The sequence below is a fragment of the Vidua chalybeata genome, chromosome 5 (genome assembly GCF_026979565.1).
Source record: "Vidua chalybeata isolate OUT-0048 chromosome 5, bVidCha1 merged haplotype, whole genome shotgun sequence".
Lineage (NCBI taxonomy): Eukaryota > Metazoa > Chordata > Aves > Passeriformes > Viduidae > Vidua > Vidua chalybeata.
In genome coordinates, this window is record NC_071534.1 from 3,696,369 (window position 1) to 3,724,159 (window position 27,791).

Genomic DNA, 27,791 nt, shown 5'->3' on the forward strand with positions numbered 1-27,791 from the left:
GATGAGTGACATACCTATACAGCAGACCCAGTCTCCTGGGATCCTCTAAAGGAAAAAGAATCTACTGCAAAAAGGCTTCTAATACTGTTTTTCAGCTCCAAGACTAGGAATCTCAAGGAACTCTGAGTCAGCAATTGTGCAAAACTGGGAGTCTATTTTCCTGATCCCCATTTTCACTGGCCCCATGTTTTCCCAAAGAGCAGTTCCTGGCACTGGGCACCAAGGCTGTTTCTGCTGCCACTTGCACAGTGAGCAAACCTGACTGCTCTAGAATTCTGCTGCCCAAGCAATGTCCTAAATTAGTTCAGGAGGAGCAGAAACACAACCAGTAGGACAGCTTGCTCCTCTGGAGATAGAGCCTGCATTCCTAGACTAGTGAAGCTCCACTGCAGGCCAGCTGGCCTTATTTTTGTGCTCCAGCACTGGCATGCTAAATGTGCTCTTTTGAGGTACCCACAGTCATCTGCTTTTGCACTTCAGGAATAATTTGCAGTAATTCCTGCTGCTCCTCATTTAAAAACCTACATTTAAACTTGAATTGCATTACTCCTGCTAATCCTGTTTTAATGCATTTACTCCATGCTTTATATTTCCCCTATACTAATCCTGCTTTTTTCTAATGCATTACAACTTCTAATTTCTCTCATTTATTTCACTCTCTTTGCCTTCTGTATTGGGGTCTAGACTGTGCCCAGTGTGGTCTACTGAATCTCTACTCCACTCTTCAAGTTTATAGTATACTTTGTCAATTTTTCTTCTTTGTCCTTATGCTCCCTCAGTCAGGGCATGGGCAGACATCCCATGATGTACAGCTACCTAATGCTCTTGGTTTGTGCAGGTAATTGTTTTCTGAGACTAAAACAGCCAGCTGGATTTTAAACTACTGATAAAAAAGATGAGGCCAGAGCACTTCTATCTTATGTAGGAAATCCTGCTCTTTGATTAAAGCCTTTTGAGAAAGTTTGCAGTAGGTATGGTGGAGTGAGGTGCAGTCCTTTATCAGTAGGTGAGTTAACATGCTCCAAGCACAGGGTGAGAGAACACTGTGCTGACAGAGAAAGAAGAGTTTGGGTGGTACAAAAAAGGCAAGAGGGCTACTCTCTTGTGGCCACTGGAAATCTCACCATTAAACTTCCCCTCCTCCAAAAACCAGACATCAACCTTTATTTACTTCCACCTAACTACTTTCTGCCAGCATAAATTCATGCCCCATTTTCATTTGGATATCATACTTTCCACTGATGAAGCACAATTAACATCACCCTTATTTCTGAATTTCATTTGTGACATGATTACACCTTAACTAAATTCATCTGACAGACATGAACTGTAAGAGCAGAAAACCAAATTTTTATCACATGCATGTGTGGATATGCTCCATGCTTTGTTTGGGATTATTTACATTTACCTGTGAAGTAAGAAGCTAGCTTCATTGGGGTTGTTTTTCTTGTAGTTTTCTATTTTCCTTTTGACATTTGATATATCAAAAGGGTTTTCACTTTGCTGGATGACCCTAACAGCAGCATGATAAGGCTGTAACCTGCTCTTCATCTCTTCCTCTGTGGGGAGTACACTGTGATTTTTATAGCATAAAAAAAAAAAACTTGTCAAGGGCCTCCAAAATATAGAAAGAAAACAGAGGCCTTGATATTTCTAAGGCAAAAAATCATCAGAAAAACATGGCTGAAAAAATCCTCTTAGGTATAAAAAAAAGTAAAACACAAAGGTTTTTTTTTCACAGTGTTTTACCTGTCACAAATCACCTGTGATTTGTGAGTGTGAAAATGTTTGGATCTTCCCTCTAGAAACTCCCCACAGGTCTTCAGTAAGACAGAAACTGCAACCACATTTTCCAGTCTGCTCTGACTTCAGATCTTGTCCAAATATCTTCACTGCTCACCTTCCCAAGTTAGACTATAATACTGCCTTTCAAATTACAACACCTTTTTCTCTGGCAGTAGTTACAGGTCCTTGGAGAATGACTGTGCTTGGCAGACAAACCACAGCACTGCCAGGAAAGACAGATATTCTTCCATCACAATATTGTCAAGCTGGTCTTCTCTCAAGAGAAATCTCATAATATTAAGGGACATCACTGTGATATCTGAAAGTTTTAGTGTTTTCCTAAAGAGGAATAGCAAAAATGAAGGAAGTGGGAGACAATTTGCCTAACCATTAGTGCTTGTGGGTTGTGCCTCATTGAGTGGCTTAGGGGTCTGGTTTCTACTATTAATTAATAATGTTGGTAGAGCCTCTGATTGATACCCTCACACAGACATTCTTCAAAGCAGCATTTAAAGTGCTGCTATAGCAAGGTCAGAGGCTATTTAAAGAGAAGCCAGATTCAAACTCTAAAGGACAAAGCTGATGAATAAACAGGTCTCCCACATTTCAAGAATGATAAGTTGCTACAAGCCCACAGTCTAAAATGTATCCTTTCACCAGAAAACAGAGCAGTTGTGTTCAGTGCTTCCCTCTGCTGCTGTTGCACATTCCTATGGCCTTGTTAGAATCACTGACTCTAAAATCCTTTTGGATACCAGGGGACCTATCTTCAGAAGGCAGGGGAAAGTATACAGGCACATTGTTATAAACATTTTTACAGGAACTGTGACTCCCCTCTAAAATTTATACCTGCTGCTACACATGTCCATTTTCCTCTTACTCTACTGACTAGCTCATTTTAAGGTAAAGGAAGCCAGATGTGCTATTATCTGTTGAAGTTATATGTAGTGAACTGAGTACAGGTGGATTTGAAAGACCTAAAATCTGTCTGGTTTTTTTTTTTTTCTCCTTTAACTTGTAGCAGTACTTGAAGTGCATCCCACCTAGCCAATGTTTTGAAAATCTTTCAAAATTAGAGATGACTGGTAAGGCAGAGCAAGCACAAATAGCAATTACCACAGTCACATTATCCTTTGCCCCACACACCAAATCTCTCTGCCCTCTGCCCCACTGTTCAAATTACTCAGCTTTCCCCAATAGCTCCATCAATAGGTAGAAAAAGGCACCACAAGGAAATGTTCTTATCAGCACTTGCTTTCTTCTTCCTTCCTCTCTCTCTTCCAAATTTATTTTAAACCTTTTCCATGGGGCTTCCTTCCTGGCAAAACATTCAAATACACTGAAGTTTAAATATAATGTCACTGAGGGATTTCAGACAGCCCCTAGGAAAAGAAGACAGGGCAGGAGAGGAACAGATGGTATCACCAAGTAGATTCTGCAGAGGGGCTGTGGAGAGAAAAAGCAGCACACCAGCCTAGGCTGTGGTACTGCACGAGTGAGTTTAAACAGACAAACATCAAAGGAGCCCATCTGGCCTTGAAGTGGAATCTGTCACTTGAGATTGTTGCTATTTAGCAGAGACCTTGGGGTCTTGGCCATGTTTATTATACTCATGTAATTCTTCCCCAGTTACATTTTTTTGTTCCCCATCTAGTGACTAAGAGCTGCTGGAGGCAAAAGCAGATAGAGGAGCTGAGAGCTGCAGCTTGTGTCATTGGCAAGGGAATTAATTTCAGCCTGAATATCATCTTGCTGATTAACTGCCCTCGTAGGAAAATTGAAAAGGACTGTACTTAAACTAGATATAATGCTGCTCTGTGATTTCTGGAGTCCTGCTCTCTCACATCCAATGGAAAAAGAGGAGGCAATGCGTCCTCTCTTTAAAATGCCTCTTTCTCATAAAAATGAAAAGGGAATAATCACATTCACAGGAGTTTTGTTCTTCAATCTTTCTTCCACTTAGGTAGCAATTTCCAAAAAGGTGAGATATCTGAGGGCATTTTAAGGCAGAACCAATGATGGAATTGGACATCAATACCAGGGGAGGGGTGGGGATTTTCCAGTTTTCAGGTACTGGCATGCTAAGGGATCCTCTGCCTGTGGGTAGGAAAAAAGGAGAAGTTTTATGCCCACGTGGAGGCAGAGAGGTCTTGAGACTAAGAAAAGGCTTCAGCCTGTTCTCCTTCCCCCTCATTGGGAATTCTCCTTCCACCCACTCTTATCCATGGTGACAGGAAGTGGGAGGTATTGGGAAGCACACAGCAGTTTGCTGATTAAATATTTTGGGGCGAGCACAAAGATGGTCAGGAAGGCAGATTGGTTTGGGGCAGAAATTATGAGGGGGTTTTGATGACTAGGAGTGTCCCTTTTGATGTCTTCCCTAGGAGTTCATGCAGGGTTTCCTTGGTAAAGAGGTGAAAAGATTACAAGTTTTTGTGGGCGATGAAACTCTCTAACAATGGAGTGGTGGGAGGATGGGGCAAATTATTCAGGCAAAGAAATACTTGCTCCCTTTGTATTCAGAGGTAGTTTATCCTTCACCTCTTCCCTTCAACAACCACAATTCCAATCCCTTGCTTATCTCTGACCCTTAGGCAGAAAAAGCAGATGATGTATTATTTTGTTTTTATTCAAATAAATTAAATGCCAAACTTAAAAAACACGGAGAGGAATAAGAGAATTAGAAAGGTTGCAGCTCAAAGTGGCAATTTGATCTACAGTAGTAAAACTACTCTTCAAGAAGGTTAAAAGATTAAAAGGGTCAGAATTAAAAGTGTTGAAATCACCAGCTGAGCAGTGCAGTTGAACTGAGGAACTTAATTTTGTTTGTGAGTAGGAAAACCTGGGATTTAAATTTTTCTTCCATCTTCCAGGATGAGAAGCATCAGCAAAAGTTCACAAGATGGCAGAATTTATCTGTCATCAAACTCCTAATCTTACTTAAGGGATTACCTAGATATTATTTTTTAAAATTCATATAGATTTAAAAACAAATGCATTTTCTTGCAATTAAGCACATTCAGGCAATTGACTTGATCTAACACCTTTGGACTGCTTTCTCTTTTTACCTCTGGCTCCCAAAGAGCAGTTTAATTTCCCTGTCTTGCAAACCATTAAAATAGTGTTTGCCAGAGGAACAGAATGGACAGCAATGTCTAACATCACCCGTATGTAACAAAGCATTGACCCACTCTCACTATCCCCATGTGGACAGTGCCTTGAAAAACAAACTGTTGGTACTCACCCTACTACCACAATTATAAAATCTAGTAAATTCCAGCCATTGCGGAGGTAAGCGTTGGGGTGAAAGAGAAGTCCGTATGCTATTACTTTTAAAAATGCTTCCACTGTAAAAATTATGAGAAAGAGATATTCCACTCGTTCCTGGGGAAGACAAGAGAACAAGAGAGACACTGGTTAGTGAGAGTGACAAATCACGGATCAGGATGGGTTTTTTTTTGTCCTAATCCACCCCTGCAGCCTCCAGGGTACACCTCCCACTCTCAGCTTGCTGGCCAGAGGGCTTTGCTCCTCAGCCTTGCATGGCCTGCAGTCACTCTGACAGTAAGTTTTAGTTACATTCTGAAATTTGCTGCCCTTTTCTTGGCAGGGACTGACCCCTGTGCAAAGCTGGAAGGGAGAGGGGTCGGCAGGAATGAACTGCATCCTGCCCTCTTCTGCCTCCGGAGAGGAAACGTTGCTGCCTGCAATACTGGGGAGAGAGATGGGGAAAATTCAGATGAGCCCACCTGAAACTGATGTGTATGTCAAACTGAGCCTTCTTTGGGATTCCCTTTTCTGCTGCTGGGGAATAAGTAGGCTGAATATCGGTGATAAGTGATTCACAGATCAGGCTGACTAACGCTAGAGGCTTTTAGTCATTCTGTCAGAATTGTACATATCCCTGCAAAATGCAGGCTGCAATTTAGCTTATCCAAACAAAGGCACTTCCAGTTACAGTAGAGGCTGATTTAGGATGAGAAAGCAGGCTTTTGGAGTCAGTACACAGGCTCACCACCTCTCATCCTCAGGGCTTTTAGCCCCAGTGTGGAATAAGGATAGCAGTATTGCAGAAATGGTAGGGGAACTCCACCTAAGTAGGAGGAAAACTGCAGGATTAGGTAATCACTACACAAGTGCTGCGTGGCAAGCTGAGTGGGAGATAAGTACATGAAAACTAGATGACAGCAAAAGGAGACCAAGTCCCTACAAGGTTAAATCACGAAGTCATTAGAAGTTCACACTGGGGAAATAAAATCTGAGAGAAATACAAATTAAAACATCCTAGGCATTCGTGACACATCTTAAAGGATACCTAGCACAACAGACAGGTCACTATTTTTCTTTTCTGCTCCAAATTGCAACTGCCCTGTTCCTCTGTCCAGCTGAATGCATGTATGACATTTTCATATTATACAGCAATATAGAATGAATAGGATTACAAAAAAATTAGTTCCATCATTTGGCAGCTGTCCATTTGAATATCTTCCACTCAGCTCCAGGTAATTAACAACTCACTAGAAGCCTGCAGATTAAAAAAAAAAAAAAAAAACCAAACCAAAAAACCCAATTGCCTGTTCATCTGCATGTTTATATTAATGTGATATTTTAAAAGACTGAGAAACTCCATCTGACAGTCAGTAGCAGGCACATGTTTGTGCTTTAAAATATTGCTGGTTTGCCTCAGACAATTCTTTCCCAATGCCTGCAGTATCCCCCAGTGCTTAGTACAAGGAATGCCTAAAAAAAGAAAAAGTGTCATTCTGCAGTGATCTGAACCAGTAGTAAAGCTTTTGAGCACACCCACAGCAGAGGATTTGTCTGTCGTTGTCCCAGATGGAGACACAGCAGCACACCAAGGATTTCCCTTCCCTTGAACTCAGAAAAGGAAACAACAGCATGCAATACTGTGTTCCCAGCTCTACAAATAGTAACTGCTTGCAACCAGGAGTCCAGCCAGGGGCTTGAGCACAGGAAAGAGCTCCATGATGGGACTGACACAGTGGCCCTTCTCTTTCCACTACAGCTGAGAACTGCACGAGCACTGATACACAAATCACAGCCAAGCAGACCCTAATGGTCCATCTCCACGCACACATTTGTAAAGTAGGACCAGCTATTGTGGAATCTCGTGAACAAAACTGAAAAGAAATGCAAAATGACCCCGTGATGGGAAGTCCAGGTGGTCTTCCCAACTGCCCTGCACCTTTGTGCTGCCACATGGCTCTACCAAAATGGCCCAAGGCCCAAGCCCACAGACAGGTCATGGGGGCTCTGCCTCATGGAGCAATGCCCCAGGTCTGAAAGGACAAGGTAAAACCTGTGTAGAGATTAAAGAAAGATTAAAATGGGCTTTGGGTGGGAAGAACCTGCCCTGAACTGAGGATGGGAATAGGGAGTGCTGTGCCTGAGATGGACATGGCCTCACTAGTGCCAAATGAATACCTTTGAGAATGGAAACAAAGATTTCTCTTATGGCAACCCAACCCAACAATTAGCCTTTCTCACTCCCTGTTTCAACCAGGGGCTTTGCACAGTTGTGGGCAAGCTCTTTTTCCCCTCTCACAAAGGGCCAAACTACTCCTCACCCTGCCTTTGGGGCTGCCCTGGACACTCAGTTCACCTCCCTCCGTAAACACACGTGGGCTCGTGACAAAGTGTTGCAGGCCCTAAAAGCTCCTTTAGCAGCCACAGCTGAGGTGGCACAAGGGGATGTGGGGAAGCCCACGTGCTCATTCAGCAGCTCCAGGGCCCATTAGAAGCAGGTGGGCAGGAGAGGTGAAGTGCAGGGCCTAAGGCTGATCCCGTGCCCAGCAGTTTAAGAGCAGACATTGTCACTGGCCCCCAGGGACAAACGCTGCTGCCAGCTCTGTCTGGCTTTGTGCTGCACAGCCACAGCACTGTGCAGGACTGCCTGGCCAGCACAGCCTTTCCACTCCATGAATTTCACTGAAATACCTGTGCTAGTGCCAGCAAAAGGAGTCCGTGAAAGAAAAGACTTGGGAAAATTCTGGAACAACTTTTTTTTTAATTACTATTTTAAAAATATTTAGTGTTGTACAGAGCAGACAATATATCAACAACTAATGTGTTCCGTTTGCTGGGTTTGGAGCCTCATACCTTTTCTGTCTCTAAAGATGCCTGTGGGAATACAGACACTTTTTGTTATTGTAATAAACGCTGCTTGTTGAACCATGTTATGGGGGTAATAATATGCCAAAGTATTGCACACACATGCATGCATATACATCTATACATCATTGATATATACATATATGCAACTACAAGCTGTTTGAATAAATTCCTTATAGTTCTTCAGCTAAGGTGGAAAGATTCATAAAAAATAAAATTCTATAAAAGGTTCTGAAATTAACATAAGATACAGAATGTTGAGCTGAGGATAGATTTTATGATCCTCTGCACTTAAATTAATGATTTCAGGGTATAAAACTGAAGGAAAAATACTGCTGAGATTAAACAGTGCAGCTGCTCCAAGACCATTTCAGAAAGCCACTCCTGCTCAGACTCAAGAAGAATTTGAAAAGCCTACTAAATAATTTGTGTCCCCTTTTCTTCCTATACTATAAAACTAAAGAGCCTTTATGAACAGAGCATAACTCAGTAATGACATAACACAACTGAGTTCCTCAGAATGTGGATTGCAGTCCCAGCTCTGATACCACCTTGCCCAGAGAGGGCAGAGATGTGACTCAGCCACTCCCTGCCTCAGGTTAGCAGTGACAGGACTGCCTCTCACCCTCAGCAGCCACAGAACAATGAATTTCTCTCTGCTAAATGGGCATCTGCATTTTAATTGCTCATTTGAAGCTTTGCTCTCACAGATGAGGTAGACCACGGCCCAGTGTTTCAATCTCCCAAGGGACACAGCAAGGTATCCATCATCCCAACTCCTCTGAGAAGCTAATTTGGTACAATTTTAGAAGAAGCCAAGCTAGGAAAGTATTGGTATTTCTCTCTGAGAGAATTCTCTGCTGACAGGGAGGGAGGGAGCTGAGCACTACCTTTGTGGGACTGAAAGGAGATAGCAAGATCATTGCCCCTTGGAACACTAATCCAAACCACAGCATCAAATGAGAGGGAACTTTGGAGCTGCAAGAAAGAAGGAACAGTATTTTTTATTTGTTTCTTAGAAATGGGAACTATGGTTATGTGGTTGAGGCACATGAAGCACACTGCAGGCTGCAGAATTACAAAGCAGGAGCTTCCTCCTTGGACAACAGGAACATAAATGTTTTGAAAACCAAAGAATAAACATCAACAAAATATGACTTGAAGAAGAGAAAAGATAAAAGTTTTGGAAAGTGGAACAGTCCCTGGAGCACACATCTTCTGGGGCTGGCTGTACTCCTGCTTGACTTTGTAGACTTTGCTTTGACTTTTTTTGTAGATCTAGGACATGAGCATCAGCTACCCTAGCTGATAGATCAGCCAGCACCTAACACTGCCAAGAGGCAACCTGCACATCATCTCACTCATAACAAAGAAACAAATATTCACTTACTGTTAAGGCTCTAAGATATATTACCCAGAGAGGATTACTGTATTATGTATGAAACCCCTCTAATCCCATTTGTCGTCCAAAGAAGTCATAGGTTTGGTTTTGTTTATAATTTTTAAACTGTAGCTAATGTTATCTTGGGTTCATAAAGGGAGCCTGAAAACAGGAAATCCAAGGAATTTACTCTAGGGTGTCATAAGGCTTTTCTCCTGTCAGAAAGTGAGTAGACCAGTGCTGTTTCTGAGAAATGGCCATCAGAATGATTCACTATATCTTGATCCCAGCTCTCTAAACTCCATCCATCCATCCAGCAGCACAGCTTGGTTATAACATTTTCATCGCAAAGAAAGATTAAATCACAATCAGATTCTTGCATTTCATACACACCAGTCAAAAGAGCTTACAATCTAAAACTCAGTCACTAAATGTTTTCTCAGACTTTGCTGTCTCTCTCTCCTTGCACTCTGACCAACTTGCTACAAACCATGTTTCAAAAACTACACTTTATATGTTTGAAGTAATGAGTCACAAGCACTGTGCAGTTAGAACCTTTATGGGGCTGCCTGTTTGACCTCAGCTACATCTGAGCCTGCATTATTATTCCCTAAAGCTCCCTTAAACATAAGAGAATACATCTCTTCAGTAATGCAAATACCCAGATATCCAAGGAAAACAGCAGTATTTTAAGGGCCTCTGTCATATAGGATGTTTTGGCAATGCTTGTGGAAATAGGCTCTGAAAGATATGAATCAGAGTGGAAGCACTCAGACCTTCCCCTAGTAGGGAAAAGAATCTTTTCTGATGGTCAGCAGGGAGACTGAGCTACGGTGCTGGGAAAGATGGGCCAGAGACTCCACGAAAAAAGGTTTCATGATTCTTGGATTACAGGTTATCATCACATCTGGGATGTGGATATCCTCACTGAGTGAATATGCTAACCTGGAGACTACTGCTAACGTGGATAACTGTGACCTTGGGTGAGGAAGAGCCACATGCCTGCACTCAGAGGATCAATTCAATAAAGAAGTTGTTAAGACAGGTTTGTTGACAATGAGTTACTTCTGAGTATACTTAGTTACTCAGAAGACATTTTCAGCTAAGTGTGCATGAAAATATACAAGCACACGAGGGAATAAAACTTAAAGGACAGAACACGTTTAGATTTTTTTTTTTCAATTTCTCCTTAAAACTACTGTCACTGCAGAAACAAGTGGTCATATCCATTTAATAGAAAGGGATGATAAGATGTCATACTGCTGAACATAACTCCATTTGCTGCTATTTCTGGTCCTAAAACACAACATCCCTTCTACACATTCCCCAAAAAGAATATCCCCAAAATTAGAGCAGAAGAACACTATTTGATTTTACCTGACAAAACAAGCCCAAAGAAGAAAGTGGGTGACTACTACTGAACTAAAGATTAACCCAACGTTTTGGTAAACAGAAGTCAGGAGGGCTTCTGAAAAGTTTGATTTCCAAATATGATCAGCACTGCCTTCTCTCCACTCCAGCCAAGGACATTGTCAGGCTTTCAAATGGGCAGAAATATCGACCAAGCACTGCAGAAATACCAACTTTTAATTGACCCCTGGTAAATGGGAATTCGCTCACATCTGGTTTAAAGGTGTCCAGCAAAAGAATAAATGAAAGACAGAATTCTCACTAATTTGAAAGAAGCGATTATAAAACAGGAATACAGTGCAAGCCAGCTTTCAGTACTTTATGATAATTCACAACGTGCCCACGATGCATTTAAAGAACTTCCCCTGAAATGAATAGAAGAGAGAACATAAATAGTTTTAAATTATTACAGGCCTCATACACATGCCCTATATTCAGTGGTTCTTTGGCAAATCAATGAATACTTCATTGCAGAACTCTTTTGCACAATTTAGTCTATAAGGTTCTAGGTTTTCTTAGAGCACTTTGGCAAGGATGAAGTTGAATTTATTTACAGGTTTAGTGGAATTATGCTGTGTGTCAGAGTCCATTTGTAATGCAGAGCTGGGGTAGAAGGGGGTTGACCTGGTTTAGAAAGAAACTTCCAAAGGGGTCCCTCTAGAAAGCAGATTCAAGCAGCCCTCTCCCAACTGGTTTGGGAAAAGATTTCCCTGGAGAAAAGTGGGAAAAAACCTGTGTATTTAACAAGCAAAGTATTCACAGGCATAAAAAAAAAATGAATATTAAACAATAAAACCTCTTGCTGTTCTGAAGAGATGGCAAATTCAGAAAGTCCTTTTCGTGGACTTTTTGCCCAATTCTTTTCTCCCCCTTCGCTCTCAGAATCAGTCTTAAAGGTGCAGAACTTAATATCCAGCATAAACAGAACAGACAACTGGGGACACAAGCATGTGTCAGGGGTCAATCCCCTGTGCTCGTTACCCAGCACAAACACACTTTCCCTTCCAGTCAGCCACGTGCTCATGCTCACTCAAACCAGAACACAGATGATGAATGGCACTGCTGCTCTGATTTATCAACCTTTCACCTGCAGTTTTCACTAACAGAGTGTGGGAAAACAAGCCCCAAGTAATAATAATGTAAGTATTGGGAGTCCTAAATTCCAGAAAGGGGTGACATGCCAATAGTGTTTGGATGGCAATACAACGAGGAATATTGTTTAAAACCTTTATACTAGAGAAGGTTCTGAATAGCTTGATTAATTTTGAAGACAGTCCTGCCTGGAGATAGAATTTGAACTAGACAACCTCAAAAATCCCTATTCAACCTATATTTTTTTCTGAGACTCTAAATGCATGTTTTCTAACTCTAAATGTGTCTCTAGCCCTCAGAATAATCTAGCAGACTTGATATTTCCTTTCCATTGTACACAAATCCTTTCCAGTGGGATACCTCATTCTTCATAATAGAGGTGGTCAAGCATGCACCTTTCTGGATACACATAAAGGATTATGCATCCATTCAAACTTAAAACTTGAACTCTGGTGCCAATTAGACAATGTCTAACCCTTATAAAATATTTCTTTTCTGTCTTTGTCTAACAATAGCAGAAATCTCTTGGGCATTGTTGCTCAAGATTAAATTTTTTTTTTTGACTGAAATAGAACAATAGGATTCCGTCTATATATGAGTCAAATCTAGAGAATATGTTCCTTATTTCTTCAGATTTTCTTTGGCATGACCAAGAATTGAAGCCATACAAACAGGCCATGAACAAATATTCCAAACTAAACAGCTCTGAAGAGGCAAAGAAGGTTGTATCCTAATTTGTTTTTTTGTCTTGGTCCACTACTCTGATTAAACTGAAATGAACTGTCACTTTATATTTTGATCAGACCAATAAGAAATTACCCTTCTAGGAGGAAGCAAAATCAGGGAAGGCAGTATAAAGTTTATGACTGAGAGAGCCTCATTTAGGATCTCTGCATAGAAATTAAAAGCTGGCAAGGTATTGTTACCATGCCCAGGGATTGAATTCACCCCGAGAAGAAGCTTTTACTGGTTTCTTTTACGTGTTTTTGAGGCAGTGAGGCAGCCCAGTGTCTTCTCCCAAGGTTAACACAGCCACTAGAAACACCCCCATCATTTTTCCATCTACCAACCACTGGTCAAGACCAGGGTACCAGAAACATCCATTTAAGTCAGAGCAGCCCCAGTACAACAGCTGTATCTAATAGATCATCACAAGGCATATGTGTCTCATCCAGCTCCAAAAATGACTCAGATAAGTGAGAAATTGGCTACCCACCATGCTCAGGTGTCTGCACTCAGTCACGTACGCAGTGAAATACACAAGTCCAGCAGCCACAAAGCATTTCAGTGCCCCGCTTAATAAATTTTAAAAATCATTATTAATCTTAGAAAAACACGCTGGTGTTAAATACTGAGTGTTTTGTTGCCAGACAGAACTCTGTGTGTGTGTGTGTGTATTTATCTCCACTTAAGGGGGGATTCTAGAGAGCTATCTAATTAAATAATGATTCACTGGGGCAGTTTCTAAAAGGTCTTCTCCAGAGTGCATCATCTAAGCAGGACACACCAGCACACTTGCTTTTTGGAAACAGCCTACGTGACCTCAGCAACAGCAGCTCTAATGATTTTTGTGTTTTGCACCACCTGTGATCCCAGTCCTAAAGGGAGTTCTTCTCACAATATCACTTCAATCTGCCCATCATTACACAGTCAGTGCTTTCAGTACATCCTTTTGCAATGAGCCCCTAAAATTCTTAGTGGTAGGCACGAAGCTTAACAAAGGTGAAACCCAACCATCTGACTGCTAGAAAGAAGTAACCTTGCCCCCATGAGATTTATTAGTTTCTAATCATTTACACAGTTTCAGGAGCTGATGATTTAACTGCTTGCAATCAACTTTATGGCAACTGTGATTTGTCTGCCCTATAAACTTAGACATGCCACATGAACGGGCACACTGGGAAACATTCATGGCTGTATTCGGTCATCTTGCCAAAAAGATGATCAAAAATGAAGGATTGAATTCCCAACGGAGCTCAGCATGGGGATAGTGAGTTCCTTTGAAAATATACCTGTAATGAGACTTTCTATGTGCCAAGGATTTTTATAATCCCTTCATGGATAAGAGGTGTGGAGGAGTTATATTCCATACCCTTAACCTAATGAAGAATCCTTTCTCTCAGAAAGTTGAGTTTTGTTTTGTTGTTTTTGTTTGTTTGTTTTTTGGTTTGGTTGTGGTTTGGTTTGGTTGTGGTTTTGGTTTTGTTTTGATTGGGTTGTTTTGCTTTTGTGGTTTTTTTTTTTTATATTTTTTGGGTTTTTTTTTACTTTTTAAAAATTCTCTGGTCCTACAAAGTTTTGAATAATTCTAGTGCATGCTAGGTTAGGCTAAAATAGAGTTTTAAGCAGGGAGAATTTTGCTACTAATTTTGTCTGTAGGCTGAATTGCCCACTTCTTTGTCTTTACAACTTCTCAGGTAGCACTAAAAATTTACAAACTGTCCCTAGACTGCCTTGCAAGGGGAACCCAAACTTGCACCCCCATGAGCTGACAGAAGGGTTGGTGTTGCCTCTTCCCCAGGAGCCCTTGACACAGAGAACATTTCCAGAAGGGAGCAGCAGCCAAAGGAAGGAGGATTTGGGCAGCTCTCCTGGGAGGAGATCTCAGCAAACACAGGCTCCTCAATAAACCATGGACACACCCAGCAATATTTAGAGCCTCTGTGGATCACTCTCAAGCACTGAGCTAAGAGACAGAGCTTCAAGACGGCCCCTGCAGAAATCTGGCCCTGGACTTTTCTCTCTGACTGACCACCCAGAACACCTCACCACATCCCACTTTTGAAACATCTCTGTCAAATGCATTTTAAACCCATCACTCTTGCACATTTTGGGATGCTCTAATTTATGTTTTTAATCTACTACAATTCTTTCATAATTGTTTGTGTGGTGATGCCTGACAGGGAATGCTTTATAAATAAATTGAATTTATGACTATTTATAACCTCTTCTTCCTGAATTTTCTCAGCAAATAAATTGGTCCCACAGCTCAGTCTTCTAGGGTTGGGGTTTCTCTGTACACATTCATACAAACACACAACATACATGCATGAAAGGAAGAGAGAAAGGGACAGAGAGAGAGAGTGTGCACATGTGTGTGATTTTTCTTTCCATGACTAACTTCAGGGCATATTTAACATTCTGTTCACAGTGCTCAAGGCAGACAGGAAAAACACAACTTAAGGGGATGAAAAAATGAAAAGTCCTTGCAGCTTCTTCATCTCAGGCTCCATGCTTCCTTTTGTGGGACAAAGGTTTTCATGTTTTGTTTACTACCCCTGAATAAGTTTCTCTTTGGTTTCTTGCTGCTTGAGCAGACAGGACACATGAAATTAGGCAGATATAAGGACCTCTGACAACCAGCACATAAAACTCATTTTATTTCCTTAATGGAAGGCTAATTGGTAATTAAAAACATGACTGTGACCTGTGCAGTACCCAGAGAATAGAAATTGATTTCATTTTAAACAGATAAAAGCTCACAGGGCTGCAGCTCTGCAGAGCAGCAAGACTTTCTGGGCAAGGAGAAGTGAAAGAAGTGCTTTAGTTTTTAGCAGGTTTTGCTAATTTAGGCAAAAAAAAAAAAAAAAAAAACCAACCAACCAACCAACCAACCCAAAGAAATTTGCCAGCTCTTCAGTCCCTTGGTTGACTCCCAAGAGCCACTCTGCTGACCCTCACTGCAGCTGCTACTGATGTTGAAATAGACCCAGGGACAAGAAGCTGGAAAATGGAATTCAGATTCTTGCCCGGCCTCCCCCAGTCAAACCAGGGCAGGAATTTTCATTTCCTGTAAGACAAGTGTGTGCCTCATGCTCCTAGGTGTGTGTATGGTAGGGATAAAGAGAAACTAATACTCTTACTGGATGCCACCAGCTCCTACCCAGCCAGGACACTCCACCAGCCCCACGGAGCTGATGGCAGTGCTGGGGTGGCCCCAGAGTAACACGAGGTCGTGCCATTAAAAAATATTTGGGTTTGCTTCAAGCAAGCCAAACACACAGATCTGGGAATGTTAAAACATTTTTGTTCAATAAAAACGTTTAGACATGAGGCTCTGCTGTTTCTGCCCTTTCTGAAACTCTCTGACAATGTCCCTTTACAGACAAGGGGAATATTGCATTTAGAACACTTACAACTTTTCATTCTAATATTCAACAGAACCAAATTTTGAAATACTGGAATTTTTCAGACAATACCTCTATTTCCACCAGCCTGACTGGCAAACCAGCAGGAAGAAAAATAGAGAAAAAAAAGAGAAATAGCTATGAAACGGGTTAATAGATGCTAATGCAATTAATTCATTAAAAATAAGGAAGAAGGATTTCTAATTACATTCAGACACTAATAAGGAATGAAGATTGCACCCATGCTATTTTTTTGCAACCGAAAACTCTGTAAATAAATGTGGTGAACACTAATTATCATGCCAGAAGAGAGGAGAGGCATCCCATGTACCTGTATTTTCTTTTACTATGATAAACTCTTAAGACAATATTTATCCTCATGCAGATAAAATAAAAACTAAGAAAAATATTAGAGTCTGGACACTGTGAGGTCAAGAATCTTATTAATATCCTATAATATTCTTTAATTAAACTCAGCTTGATTAGCTTCTGGCTGGTTTGCAAAAAGGGGTATTCCTATATTCCCTGGCTGCAGGGGCAGCTCTGTCTCCTGCAAGCACTGCAGGCTGTGGGATCTCTGTCTAAAGGGAAAATTAGATTTCAGCTGGCCTGTCTGAAAAAGAAATAAAAAAGATCTAAACCCCACCCACAACCAGAATTCCCTTTTATCGTTTAAGTCACATTCTTATGGCACCCATCACTCAGGGGGAGCCATCCCAGTGAGAACAGCTCTGAGAACTCAGCCAGATTTCCTCTACGTCAGAGTGCTGCTCAGGGCTGGCAAGCATCCTGCCAAATGGACTTGAATTTCAAAGGTTTTGTGTTCACTTGATGAAAATAAGATGTTACACTCTGTGTTTTCACTCCCTCTGTTCTCAAGGCTCCCTTGCTCTTCAATCACCCTCAGGCTCAGAGCAAACAGGGCTCATATTGATCTGTCTGAAAATTATTTTTAATGCTGTTAATGTTATAGGCTGCTGTAATGGATGTCTTCCAAGTTTTTCATCCTGACTAGTTGTTCTGACTGACCAGCAACACACTAAACACATAACTTGCCTTGCTGCTGGCCAAGAACCAGCTCCCAGAACAGGAAAAAACCCCTAAAAAATATAAATTTGACATCCACGATGAAATTTCTTATGAAACAAAGACCTGATTTTGAAAAAAGATTTTAAATTAAGTCTTTATATGGATGTGATTTCCACCAACTTCTAGAAGGTCTGTACAAACAAGAACTGAGAAAAACAGAGGACAGTAAACTTTGGCCTAGTAACACCAAAAATATTCTACACTAACACAAAATCAAATTGCACAGACTTGGGGGATTTTAGCATTTTCTTTTAGTTGTTTACAAACTGTGCTAAGGCAGTGTTGTGCTAATGTTTGAGTTCAATGGGGGAACTAATTAAAAACTATAATTAAATGGAATAAGCTGCTATTATTTATGAAACAGTGAAAAGGGTGTTAAAAGAACAAACACAGACATGGAAAAAATAATGCTGATATTGCTCCTTCATTCTGTTCTGACTGTCTTTGGTGCTGTTAGTAACAGACAGATGGAAGGGGAGCCAGTTTTGCAGGTAATAAGCATTGCTCAGTCCTCAGTTTATCCTTATCCTTTGACAGACTGCAAGAACAAACACAGCAACCTAACATTCATTCATAGAATATTTTATGAATGAAAAAAGGAGCCGATGATTCAATTTTCACAAACACTTTTGTGTTCCGCTGAAGTCTTCTCATTTTAGAAAATTTCCAAAATACTTTCTTCTCTCCTAGAAATTTCTTCCTTATGGAATCCATCAGGATTCATGAAGATGTAGAAAAATATTCATAGGACATCATGCAATAAGGACATGTCTTAAGCCCCTGAGCATGATTCCACAATTACTTTCCACAATTTATATTCCAAACAGCTCTGTCACATGCGTGTCCTCTGTTTCACTCTCCTATGCTGTCTCATCCTGCTTTATTTCAAACTCAATTTGTTTGCACAAGGAGATAAAAAAAACCCATAAGCAATGAGGACTATGAAACCACCGGCCTATGGCAAACGCCATAAAATAAAATAATTAAGGGAAATTCTTCGATTTTAATTAGCTTCCCTTCTGCAATCATTCCCTTCATGAAAAGTTCAATTACCAAGAACCAGTGCTTTTAGATCCACTGCACTATATTATAGTTAGCTGGGCTGTTGCACAGAAATGGGAACTGACAGTGAAATCTCTTGTACAGCTTGCCAGATATGAAACTAATAGGGCTGAATTATCCCACAAGTCTTCTGGAGCTGCCTGAAAGGATAAGTTTGTCTCATCATATAAATGCTTTGGATCTTCAGAGAAGGCTGCAGGGGTTATATAGTCAATCACATACTGAACGTGACTCAGTGTCATGCTATTGCAAAACAAAAAAAGCAAAACCCCGCACTAGGATGTGTAAACAAACATACGAGCCACAAGATGCAAGAAAAATTCCTTCTGCTCCACGCAGTGGGGGTGAAAGCTTGGCTGAAGTTCTGTGAATGAAAGTCTGCATGGATGGACTGGGGATGATCCAGGAGAGATTAACAGGGATCTCCTGAAGTGTACAAAATCTTACCTGAGAGGAAAAGCTGTGGTGAGACCGTTCAGCACAGAGAAGGTAAATCAAGACAAGGCTCTAGGCTACTGCAGAGAGGTGGGGAATAATTCATTTGCCCCCTTTCACTTTGGATACCACAGGGTTTACACTGGCATAAAGAAGGTTCGGGATGGACATCAAGGAAACCTTTCCTTGGGATGCCAGTATTGGTGAGAAGGCTGTGACAAAGCACGCTGGCTGGGAAGTTACAGACTTTAAATCCCTAGAGGTTAAAATCTCCTCTGGGGTAGGATGACTAAATGACCTACCAGGGTATCTTCTAGCCCTAACTTTTGTATTCTTGAGGCTCTAATAGATGTCCATGGCCTCAAGGTCCAGCCAGATTTGTCTCATCAGGGAGGCAGCTGTCTGTTGGGTTTGAGCAGAAAGACTCCAGGGGACAGTCCTTCTCTATTCACGAGTGAAAAACCTTTCAAAATGTTTCTGACACCCATGCAGCTAAGGCAGATCGAGGCAAGAAATCTATTAGTCATTTGGGATTTCAAGGAATGCTTCCATGTGTCATCATTTGAAAAAGGAGCTCAGTATTTCTCTTGGGGGAAACAGAATTCAGGCTTCTCCCCCAGGGCTCATCAGTTTGGAAATGTCACTGCAATTGTGCTGGGATGGAGCAAGTTTTTCTGCTCTTGTGTAGCAGTTTCAGGGTTTTCAAAGATTATGCTGCAGAGCCCAAGTTAAGAGGAGGGATTTTCTCCTCCCTGGAAGGACTCTTAAGCACCATCATTCTGACTGATTCTCATCCAGGCTGGTGATATTTATAACAGGAGTTTCTCTTCCTCAGTGGATCTGGTTCTGAAGGGCATTCAGGAACACCACCTTGTGAATGTTTAGTCTTCTTTTGATCTCTTTTGCCTTAGGTCCACAGAGCCCCTGCAGCAGAAATCTATGAGATTTGCTGAGCATATTTGTAATTAATCCTAGACTTAGAGAAATGTGGGGATTAGTGGATTGCTGAACTCCTCATGTCTCTGGAGCAATGCTGGAGTTTCCTTATTACAAGCAGCAGAGAAAGTCAGAATTTGGCTTAGGCCACTGAACCTACTGATTTCCAGAGATCAGAGAAGTCTTCAAAGCAGCAATACTATCAGCTTGAATAAATACAGTCTCCTTCATCCAAAGGTTGCAATAAGACTCCACTGACAGTAATGAATGAATTAAAATATAAATCATACTCCATGGGCAAAAGAGAAACTGTCTCTCTTTCACAATTGGGAAAATTGAGAAATAGATAGGATGGAGGTATTTGAAGGTTTGAGGTCTTCCAAGTCATAAGTACCCATTTTAGGACAATGACAGCCTGAATTTACTCTTTTTTTTTTTTTTTTTTTTTTTTCCAGAGACACCAAGTGGTTTGTTGACTAATTGGAGTGATGATGCCTCTAGGGATAGGAGCTTGGCACAGTGACTTGACTGATTTAACCAGCTAACAAGCTAATAGCAATTTACAGAAGACAAACCTCTGACAAGCATGAAAAGACCCTGTCTAAATGTTTAGAAATCCGATTAATTCCTGGTGGATGAGAACTGAGATGTTGCCATCTCTGCCCCTCTTTGTTGCTTTGACTCCACCTCCTGCCTCATGCTTCTGCCATCTCTCTAACCTCTTTGTCTCTTTTGTTGCTTTGTTTTGCACTCCACTTTTCTTTTTGGATACAGGGATTTCCAGAGGTTCAGCTGAAAGCACAGACATCTGGATCTCCACGTCCAAACCAAAAGCTGTTCTAAACTGAGAGACAAGTTTGGAAATTGGACCTCCCTGATTACCACCTCATGAGAAAATCAGGAGAGGGATGGTGGAATCCTGGGGGGTTTGCTATTCCACATCACAGATATGGTGTACATAGCAGGCAATGTTTGGGAGTTGCCAAAGAAACTTCTTTATCCAGAAGGATGGTTTTTTGGCTCACTTTTGCAAACTAACACAAAGTGCCCTAGGAACACACCTATTATTTGGTGACATTTGCACTGTGACATCAAAATGACACCAGGACCTCACAAATGCAACTGCAGTGCCAATGGGGACCAGAAGCACCAAAATTCTCTCTCAGCAGGAAATTGTCTGAACAAGAAGTTACCAAAAACAGTTCAGCAGCCTTTTGTTGCAACATTTTTACAGGAAGATACGGTATATCACAGCATGATGAATTCTTTTGCCTTGCAGCTGGTAGGAACTTTCACTTGCTAAAAGCTCAGTGTTAGCTGTCAAACCCACAGCTGATTGCTGACTGGGGTGCAGAGGCTGCCTTGCACAGTAGGGACAGGCTGCACTCACCAGAGGGGGAATTTCAATACTTATCTGCACAACACAATTCTCCTGTTCTCTATTAACCCTAATTTGGACCAGTTGACAGGACCCCAGTGAAGCTGAGCTACACCCTGTCCACCAACCTGCTACCTACCATCCTTTCTTTTCTCTGCAGAACCAAAACTTCCCTCACAAAATTGTGATTCAGTTCGAGTAAAACAGTAAACTGACAGGGTGAACTCTCTGGGACTGTGACAGACTAATGCAGAAGGCCTCTCCTCTTTAAAACACAGAATAAAAACCAATTATCTAAAAAGCTGGTGCACCTAGTGAGTGCACAACAAGGGGTACATCTCTAGGTGTCTCTTGTAAAACAAGCACAGTACAGCTCACTGCCACAGAACTCCTCCTTTAAGGCAATCCAGAGAATTCATGCTGTGGGTAGATTGATGGAAATGGAGACTCCAGATCAAATTCTGAACAGGACATAAGTAAAAAGAGAGAATATTGACTTTCTACTGACAGTAAGCATTCTTGCCTCCTTCAAACTCACCATGCTCCTTAAGAAATCCCTGCTGGTACGCTTTGGGCAAGGTGGTGCTGCTCTAGAGCATCGCAGTGTGGGCAAGGAAACCCTTCCCAAGGAGGGAGATCAGGGCTCTAATAACCAGAAAGACTGGTGGAGCCCCAGAAGGAGGGATGTGGACTGGTGGAGCCCCAGAAGGAGGGATGTGGACTGGTGGAGCCCCAGAAGGAGGGATGTGGACTGGTGGAGCCCCAGAAGGAGGGATGTGGACTGGTGGAGCCCCAGAAGGAGGGATGTGGTGTTATTCCAGCCACAGCTGTGCCCACAATACACTTCCCTTCACCAGGACTCCTACTCTGTGCTCTCCCCAAGAGGAGCTTTACAGCCTTCTAAGATACTTTTTATGGGTCTGCATTTTATCAGGCAGTAATTTCTGAGAGAAATACTGCAGCTTTAGCAGTTATTCTTAACTATTTAAGAATATGCCGGTGTTTAGGTACAAAAGAACCCAAGAATGACAAATATTATTAATTTCTGATTTTCACTCTTTGAAATTCAGGCCATTTAGGAGGAAAAAAAGAAATGCTGCCATGTTTGCAAGCCTGTGAGCACCAATATATTTTAATGGATACATTTCTCTCTTATATCTCGCCTCTGAGTTTTCCCACCTCTGAGGGAGACCTGAAAATGCACTGCATCATCTGTATTGCTCTGTAACCCAAAATCCCAAGTTTCCTCAGGAAACTTTCCTTTCTGAACAATTTAATGTGATGTGATATTAACATCCCAACAGTTTCCCCCTCATGAATTAGAAGTGCCACTCTTAGTTTTGACTAATTTCTGCTAGATAAATAAGGTCTACCTCGATTAGAGAAATTCCCATGTTCTGCACTTTTTATTTGACTGGTGGAGCTTGCTTTATTTTGTACCCTGAGCTCTTCAGTGGCTTTGCCTCATTTAAAATCTGTATCTCTGCTCAGCATGCCTGCATTCCTGTGGAGAGTTGCTTAATCCCTCTGTATACTCCCAATCTGCCTGCAAGGAACACACAGAGCATTCCCAGATCTTTAAATGGAGGGAACACAAAAAAAAAAAAAAATCTCCTTTCTTTTATTAATGGAAAAGAATTCCTGTACTATTTAAAAAAGAATAAAAATCAACCAAGCCCCCTCTTTTTTGGTTTTATCCTTTTTTCCTGCTTTACTCAATTATAGCTGATTAACTGCCATGACATATGAGTCATACAGGATCTAGGACACAGGATGTGTTCAGAGTTGCTTAATCATGTTCTAATATCTAACATGTACACTTGTTTACTAGGTAAGAGAGTTGTGCATGATATTTACATTGTGCCGTGTTAACGGGGGATGTTAAAACTAGAATGGATGGAGAGCAATAAATAAAAATGATACAGGCAAATGAAGAGGGAGAAAGAAAGAAAAGATAAACCAAAGCACGATGAGAAACAGACTTCCAGGGCATGGCAAGAAAGAATTCACATTCCTTTTTTTTTTTTTTTTTTTGTTGGGCCATTTGTAGGTCTTCTCTCAATTATATCAATCTAAGCTTTCTTTTCTTGGTGAATGTCCAGTTTCACCCTAAGAGCAGCCAACCTTTCCATACCTCAAATTTTCCTCAGAAGTACCTAACTCTGAAATGCCCCTGAAACCTCTTCAGTATATGAGGAAAGCCATTTGTGCACCAAATAATGACTTTTGCTGCCTATTTTGAAGTGTTGACATCTGCCTCTAATCACTTAAGGAAAGGGAAAGGACATCCTATGTCCAAAAAATAATTTTTTTTCTCCTCTCCCTCTCTCATTGCAGCATTTATCTCTCAGTCAGCTCATCAGACAGCTTTCAAAAGAGCACACAGAAAGAAGCCAAGCTGTCTCTAGGTGAAGCCGAGGATCACAGCACCATGTTCAGTGGTAGGCCAAGAATGGTGGAGAAAACAATTTAGCGCAAGGATTTCTCCCTAAAGAGTGAATATCCTTTTTTTTTAATGGGTAAAAACAATAACTAAAAAAAGATTACTTGGCTGTGAAGCTTACCCAGGAATAACAGAGCTACATAGACAAGAGGGAGGAAAGGAATAGAAATAAGACATACTCAGTATAAGCAAGGATATTTGAACTCAGAATATTTAAGAAAGGTAAGGAATATGCAAAATTAAAAAAAAAAAATTGTATTTGGCCAGCTTCTCCTGGAGACACTGGACAGCTGAACATAGTTTTGAAAGGCCTGAAGGCAGTTGACCACAGGGACTGAGTCAAGGCAGCTTTGCAGGAGAGAGGACAATGGCATTCTGCAAGGCACACAGGACAGATGCCTGTTTTAGAGAGATGGTTTGCTGTCTCCAGGGATCCTCATCGTGGATACAAGACAACATGGAGCACTGCAGCAAGCACAGTCACAGAAATAGAGCTTAACTTGGAAACTGTTTTACAAATTAATTGCTTGTTACTTCGACTCCCCTTTGTTTTTCTTCCTCGCACTTGATGGCTTTTGTCTCGTCCTCCTACCTGTGACTTCTCCCATTTTCATCCCACTTTATCACCCCTATTTAGATACATTTTTTTTTTTTACTTCTGTCACACTCTGACAGAGTTCCCAAGCTCCTGATAAAACACTGCAAGGACCCTATAGTAATGATGTTTTTAATCCCTAGGCTAGTTTTTTTTGTAATGAAAGCTTACAAGAAAAATGTGTTCTTTGGGAGTCAGCAGAAGCTGACAATGAGGCATGAGGAGTCCAAACAAGACAGCACCAGAAGCTGCTGCTTGCAGGGTGCTCTGGGCAAGACTGATCAATGCTGCAGGGATCCCTCATGTCTGGTCCCTCTCCCTAATAATTTCTGTTTTTCCTCTTTTTTTACCCTTAATCACTCAGCAGTTTTCTTCTTAAGTATCCTCTGAACAAAAATTCCCAACTGTTGGTCCAGACCTTTGGAGGCAAGAGCTGCTAAACTTCTAACCTGTACTGTGGTCAAAATTACTCCCTAGCAATTCCCAGAAAACCCCAAAATCCCACAGCCACATTCTCCACGCTTTTGTTAGTCCTGCAAAGGGCACAGCAGTGAATTAGAGCCAATATTTTAAAAGCCATCCATCCAAATTCTGGTCTCCCTGTCTGTATCAAAGCATCTACCAATGTTTCCTGAGCTAATTCAGCAGCTCTCTCTGTGTTTCATGGAAAAAGATAGAGAGTTGTCTTTTCCAGCTATGCCAGGAGCTTTGTACTTTTTACACAAAATTTTACAATTACTCGTCTTTGTGGCAGATAAGCATCTTATTCTTTTCAATTCCCCTTCATGTCAAATTGCCAGGAGCTGTCCAAAATTGGTTTTCAGTCCAGTTTCACCTGCCCAGAAGCTGCTTCTTGCTGGGTACTCTGGACAAGACTGATCAATGCTGCAGGGATCCCTCATGTCTAGGTCCCTCTCCCTAGGCTTCATTTCTGCTTTTCCTCTTTTTTTACCCTTAGTCACTCTGCAGTTTTCTTGTTAAGCAGCCTCTGAACAAAAACTCCCCTTTCAACAGCACAAACATCTCAGTGACATGGCAGAAAAGCTAAAACACAGAGTGATTAAGACATCACTTCAATTTATTGCCCAATTTAAGTTATCAAGGCCCCAACACTGCACACAGTTCTCTCTGAAAAGAGAATCTGAAGTGCACAAAACTCATACCTCAGCTCTGCAATGCTTGTTCAGAGATGTGACCGCTTTATTGCATCACAAGTGATCATGAAAACAGCGTCTCCAAAACCAAAATACAAAAGAGTCTTATAAAAATTGTTTAGGTATAAAGAAAGAAAACCAACAGATCGGTGTTGTTCACCAAACTGCTAAAGTAAAAAAGATTAAAGCCTACTGATTTACAACATTGGAAAAGAATTAATCTGACTCATACAATTACTAAAGGACATTTTTCTCCATAACCCAGTAGGCAACTTCATTTTTCATCCTGTTGAACAATATTTCCAACTTTTTTTCTTTCCCTGGTTAACAAATAGCCTTTTTAGTCTTGTTGCTTTTTAACTGCTTTTTTAACTGTTACCAACAAACAAACAAAAAAAAAACCCAAAAAACTAAAGGCAAAAAATAATCCAAACATTAAACAACCAGAATATCACTGATTATTGAGGGAAGACACTGAAATCCCCTCAGCCTGATCCCTGCAGGGAAAGAGGAACTCTACTGCCTTGAGGCTGAAAGACAAGATTCAGGAACAAGAGTGACAAAGGCAGTGGAAACACTGAAAAGACACAGAAATTAAGGAATGCTAATTATCTTTGGTATGCTTTTGGAAATATAAATTCAACCTACACAACATGGGTCTTCCAGAGCACTGGAGAGGGTCTTTTTAGAGGAGCATGTAGTGACAGGACAAGGGGTCATGGCTTTAAACTGAAAGAGGGCAGGTTTAGATTAGTTATTTGAAGGAATTCTTTACTGTGTGGCTGGTGAGACACAGGTTTCCTAGAGAAACTGTGAATGCCCCATCCTTGGAAGTGTTCAAGTACAGGCTGGATGGGGCTCTGAACAGCCCAGTCTAGTAGAAGGTTTTCCTGCCCATGGTGGGGGGTATTTAAACTAGATGATCTTTAAGGTCCCTTACAAACAAACCATTTCATGATTCTATAACTTTTTTTTTTTTTAAGCCAATGGGGCTCCTTACTAAACACTTTTGTTTGGGTATGTCAACATCACCTGAATGAACTTATTTGTCTATATGAAATGCCAGCAGGAGTTTGCTGGTTTGCATAGCAGTGTCATTAAAAACTCTGCATTGACACCCAATCACCAAGGAGAGAGGACCTTTCCTGGTTTTTTTATCCAATTCTTACCAATTTGCAGAAGAGACATCAAATTCTAGTTCTCTAATTGGCCTCCCTAACCAAAACATTCAGATCTTCCGTAACCTCTCAGACTTCTCAAGCTACAATAAGAAGGAGAGAGGGGAAATCTATTTCTTCTATCCTGGGCTACCACGAGCAAAGGCTGAGCAGGCACAGTGATGGTTTACATGGGCCATTCAGCAGCACTGAATTAGGGCAACTCCTCTGTCTGCTGCAGAAAATGGCAAAGTGCTCAGAAACAGGGGACCATCTTCTCACACGTGGTCTTCTCTGGCCAACAAACACACTGGCTGGCTTCAAGCTGCAGATATTGGCAAGTTGATTATTGCCAGCACATTAATTATTGCTGCTGTTCCTATTATTTTCTACTCATCATCTCTCCTGTACCGATTCACTGGCTGCCTTGGAGAAAGAAATGTGTCTGCGGGTAATGATTTCTCTGCTTTTCCTCCTCTGCCCGCCTCTCCGTCACTCTTTTATATTGAATAATCATTTATGTGGTGGTTTAATTAGCTAATTATGAACATGTTTGGGTATTTTAAGGAGGAAGAATCATTGTTTACTTGTTAGTAATTAAGTGGGTTCCATTTGATTTTGGTGTTGGGAAATCTACGGATATTATTTTTCTGCATGGCGCTACCAAATATTAAAAACGTAATTATTTGCTTATATCTTGGTACACTGAAAGGAGAAGTAAATTTCCATGACTGTAGGCTTTGGACTTCTGGTGGATTATTATTAGTATAACCAATCTGGATTCACTTATTAGGATGCAGAAAGAGCAGTCAAGAAAGGAGACCGGTTATGGATAGAAAGACTTGCTGCATTTTGGAGGCCTTGCACAATACCCAATTCACCTGTCTGCCATTAAATCCAGCACAAACAGCTCCCTAAAAAGGTGTGGGCAAAAGGAAGCATCTCAGTGGGTCACCTATGGTCCTTGTGGTGGTCCTTGCAGCATCTGCTTGAGAGCCCACATTCCTCTCATGCACCCCAGAGCTGCTCTCTGCCCAATTCTCCTGACACTAACAAACAAGACAGGCTGCCAGCAAACACCAGCAGGCCTGGGTGGAAGGAATGAGCAGGAGCAGTGCAGGCAGACACACCGAGACTCTCTCTTCCAGCAGGATCCCAGGAGAGGCAGCAGGAGCTCATCTGCTGCAGCTCTGCTCTGCCACGAACGGCAAGCGATCAGATTTATATAATCCCAGGAAAGTTTTAGCATGCACAGGCTATGAAGCAGGTCTAAAGAAACTCATGCAAGCCTGGTCATGGAGTACCTTGAATATTGGTAATAATTTCCCAGGATCAGGTCCCACCTGTGGCACTCATCCCTCCCTTCCAGTGGGGGACAGCATGGAATGAGATGAATGCAGAAACAACACAGCGTGAAGATTTTGGCCTCCTCACTGCACTCAGTTTGAGGAACATACATTATACTCAGCCATTCCAGCTTAACTGAGTATGGTTTTAAGACCTCCATTTGGCAGTTTCAGGGTGAGAAGACATTTTCCTCTTTGGTAATGCAAAGGAAGGAGCAGAACGTGCAGTGCACTCTCTCAGGGTGAGAGAAATGACACGTCCCTGCCAG

At 41.4% G+C, this 27,791-nt stretch overlaps 1 protein-coding gene and 1 long non-coding RNA gene across 3 annotated transcripts in view; one reads left to right on the forward strand and one right to left on the reverse strand.

Annotated features, from left to right (window-relative positions):
• Positions 1-27,791, reverse strand: part of CACNA1C (calcium voltage-gated channel subunit alpha1 C) — a 457,698-nt gene that overhangs the window by 187,628 nt on the left and 242,279 nt on the right. For both annotated transcript variants that reach the window (XM_053943267.1, XM_053943268.1), the window contains exon 4: positions 5,030-5,169. In XM_053943267.1, the coding sequence (XP_053799242.1) occupies positions 5,030-5,169 (140 nt within the window). The remainder of the gene's footprint in view (positions 1-5,029; positions 5,170-27,791) is intronic.
• LOC128788332 (uncharacterized) lies at positions 20,606-23,780 on the forward strand. Its single transcript, XR_008431035.1, has 3 exons — positions 20,606-20,731; positions 23,165-23,268; positions 23,538-23,780. It is a non-coding gene; the product is annotated as an uncharacterized LOC128788332 (long non-coding RNA).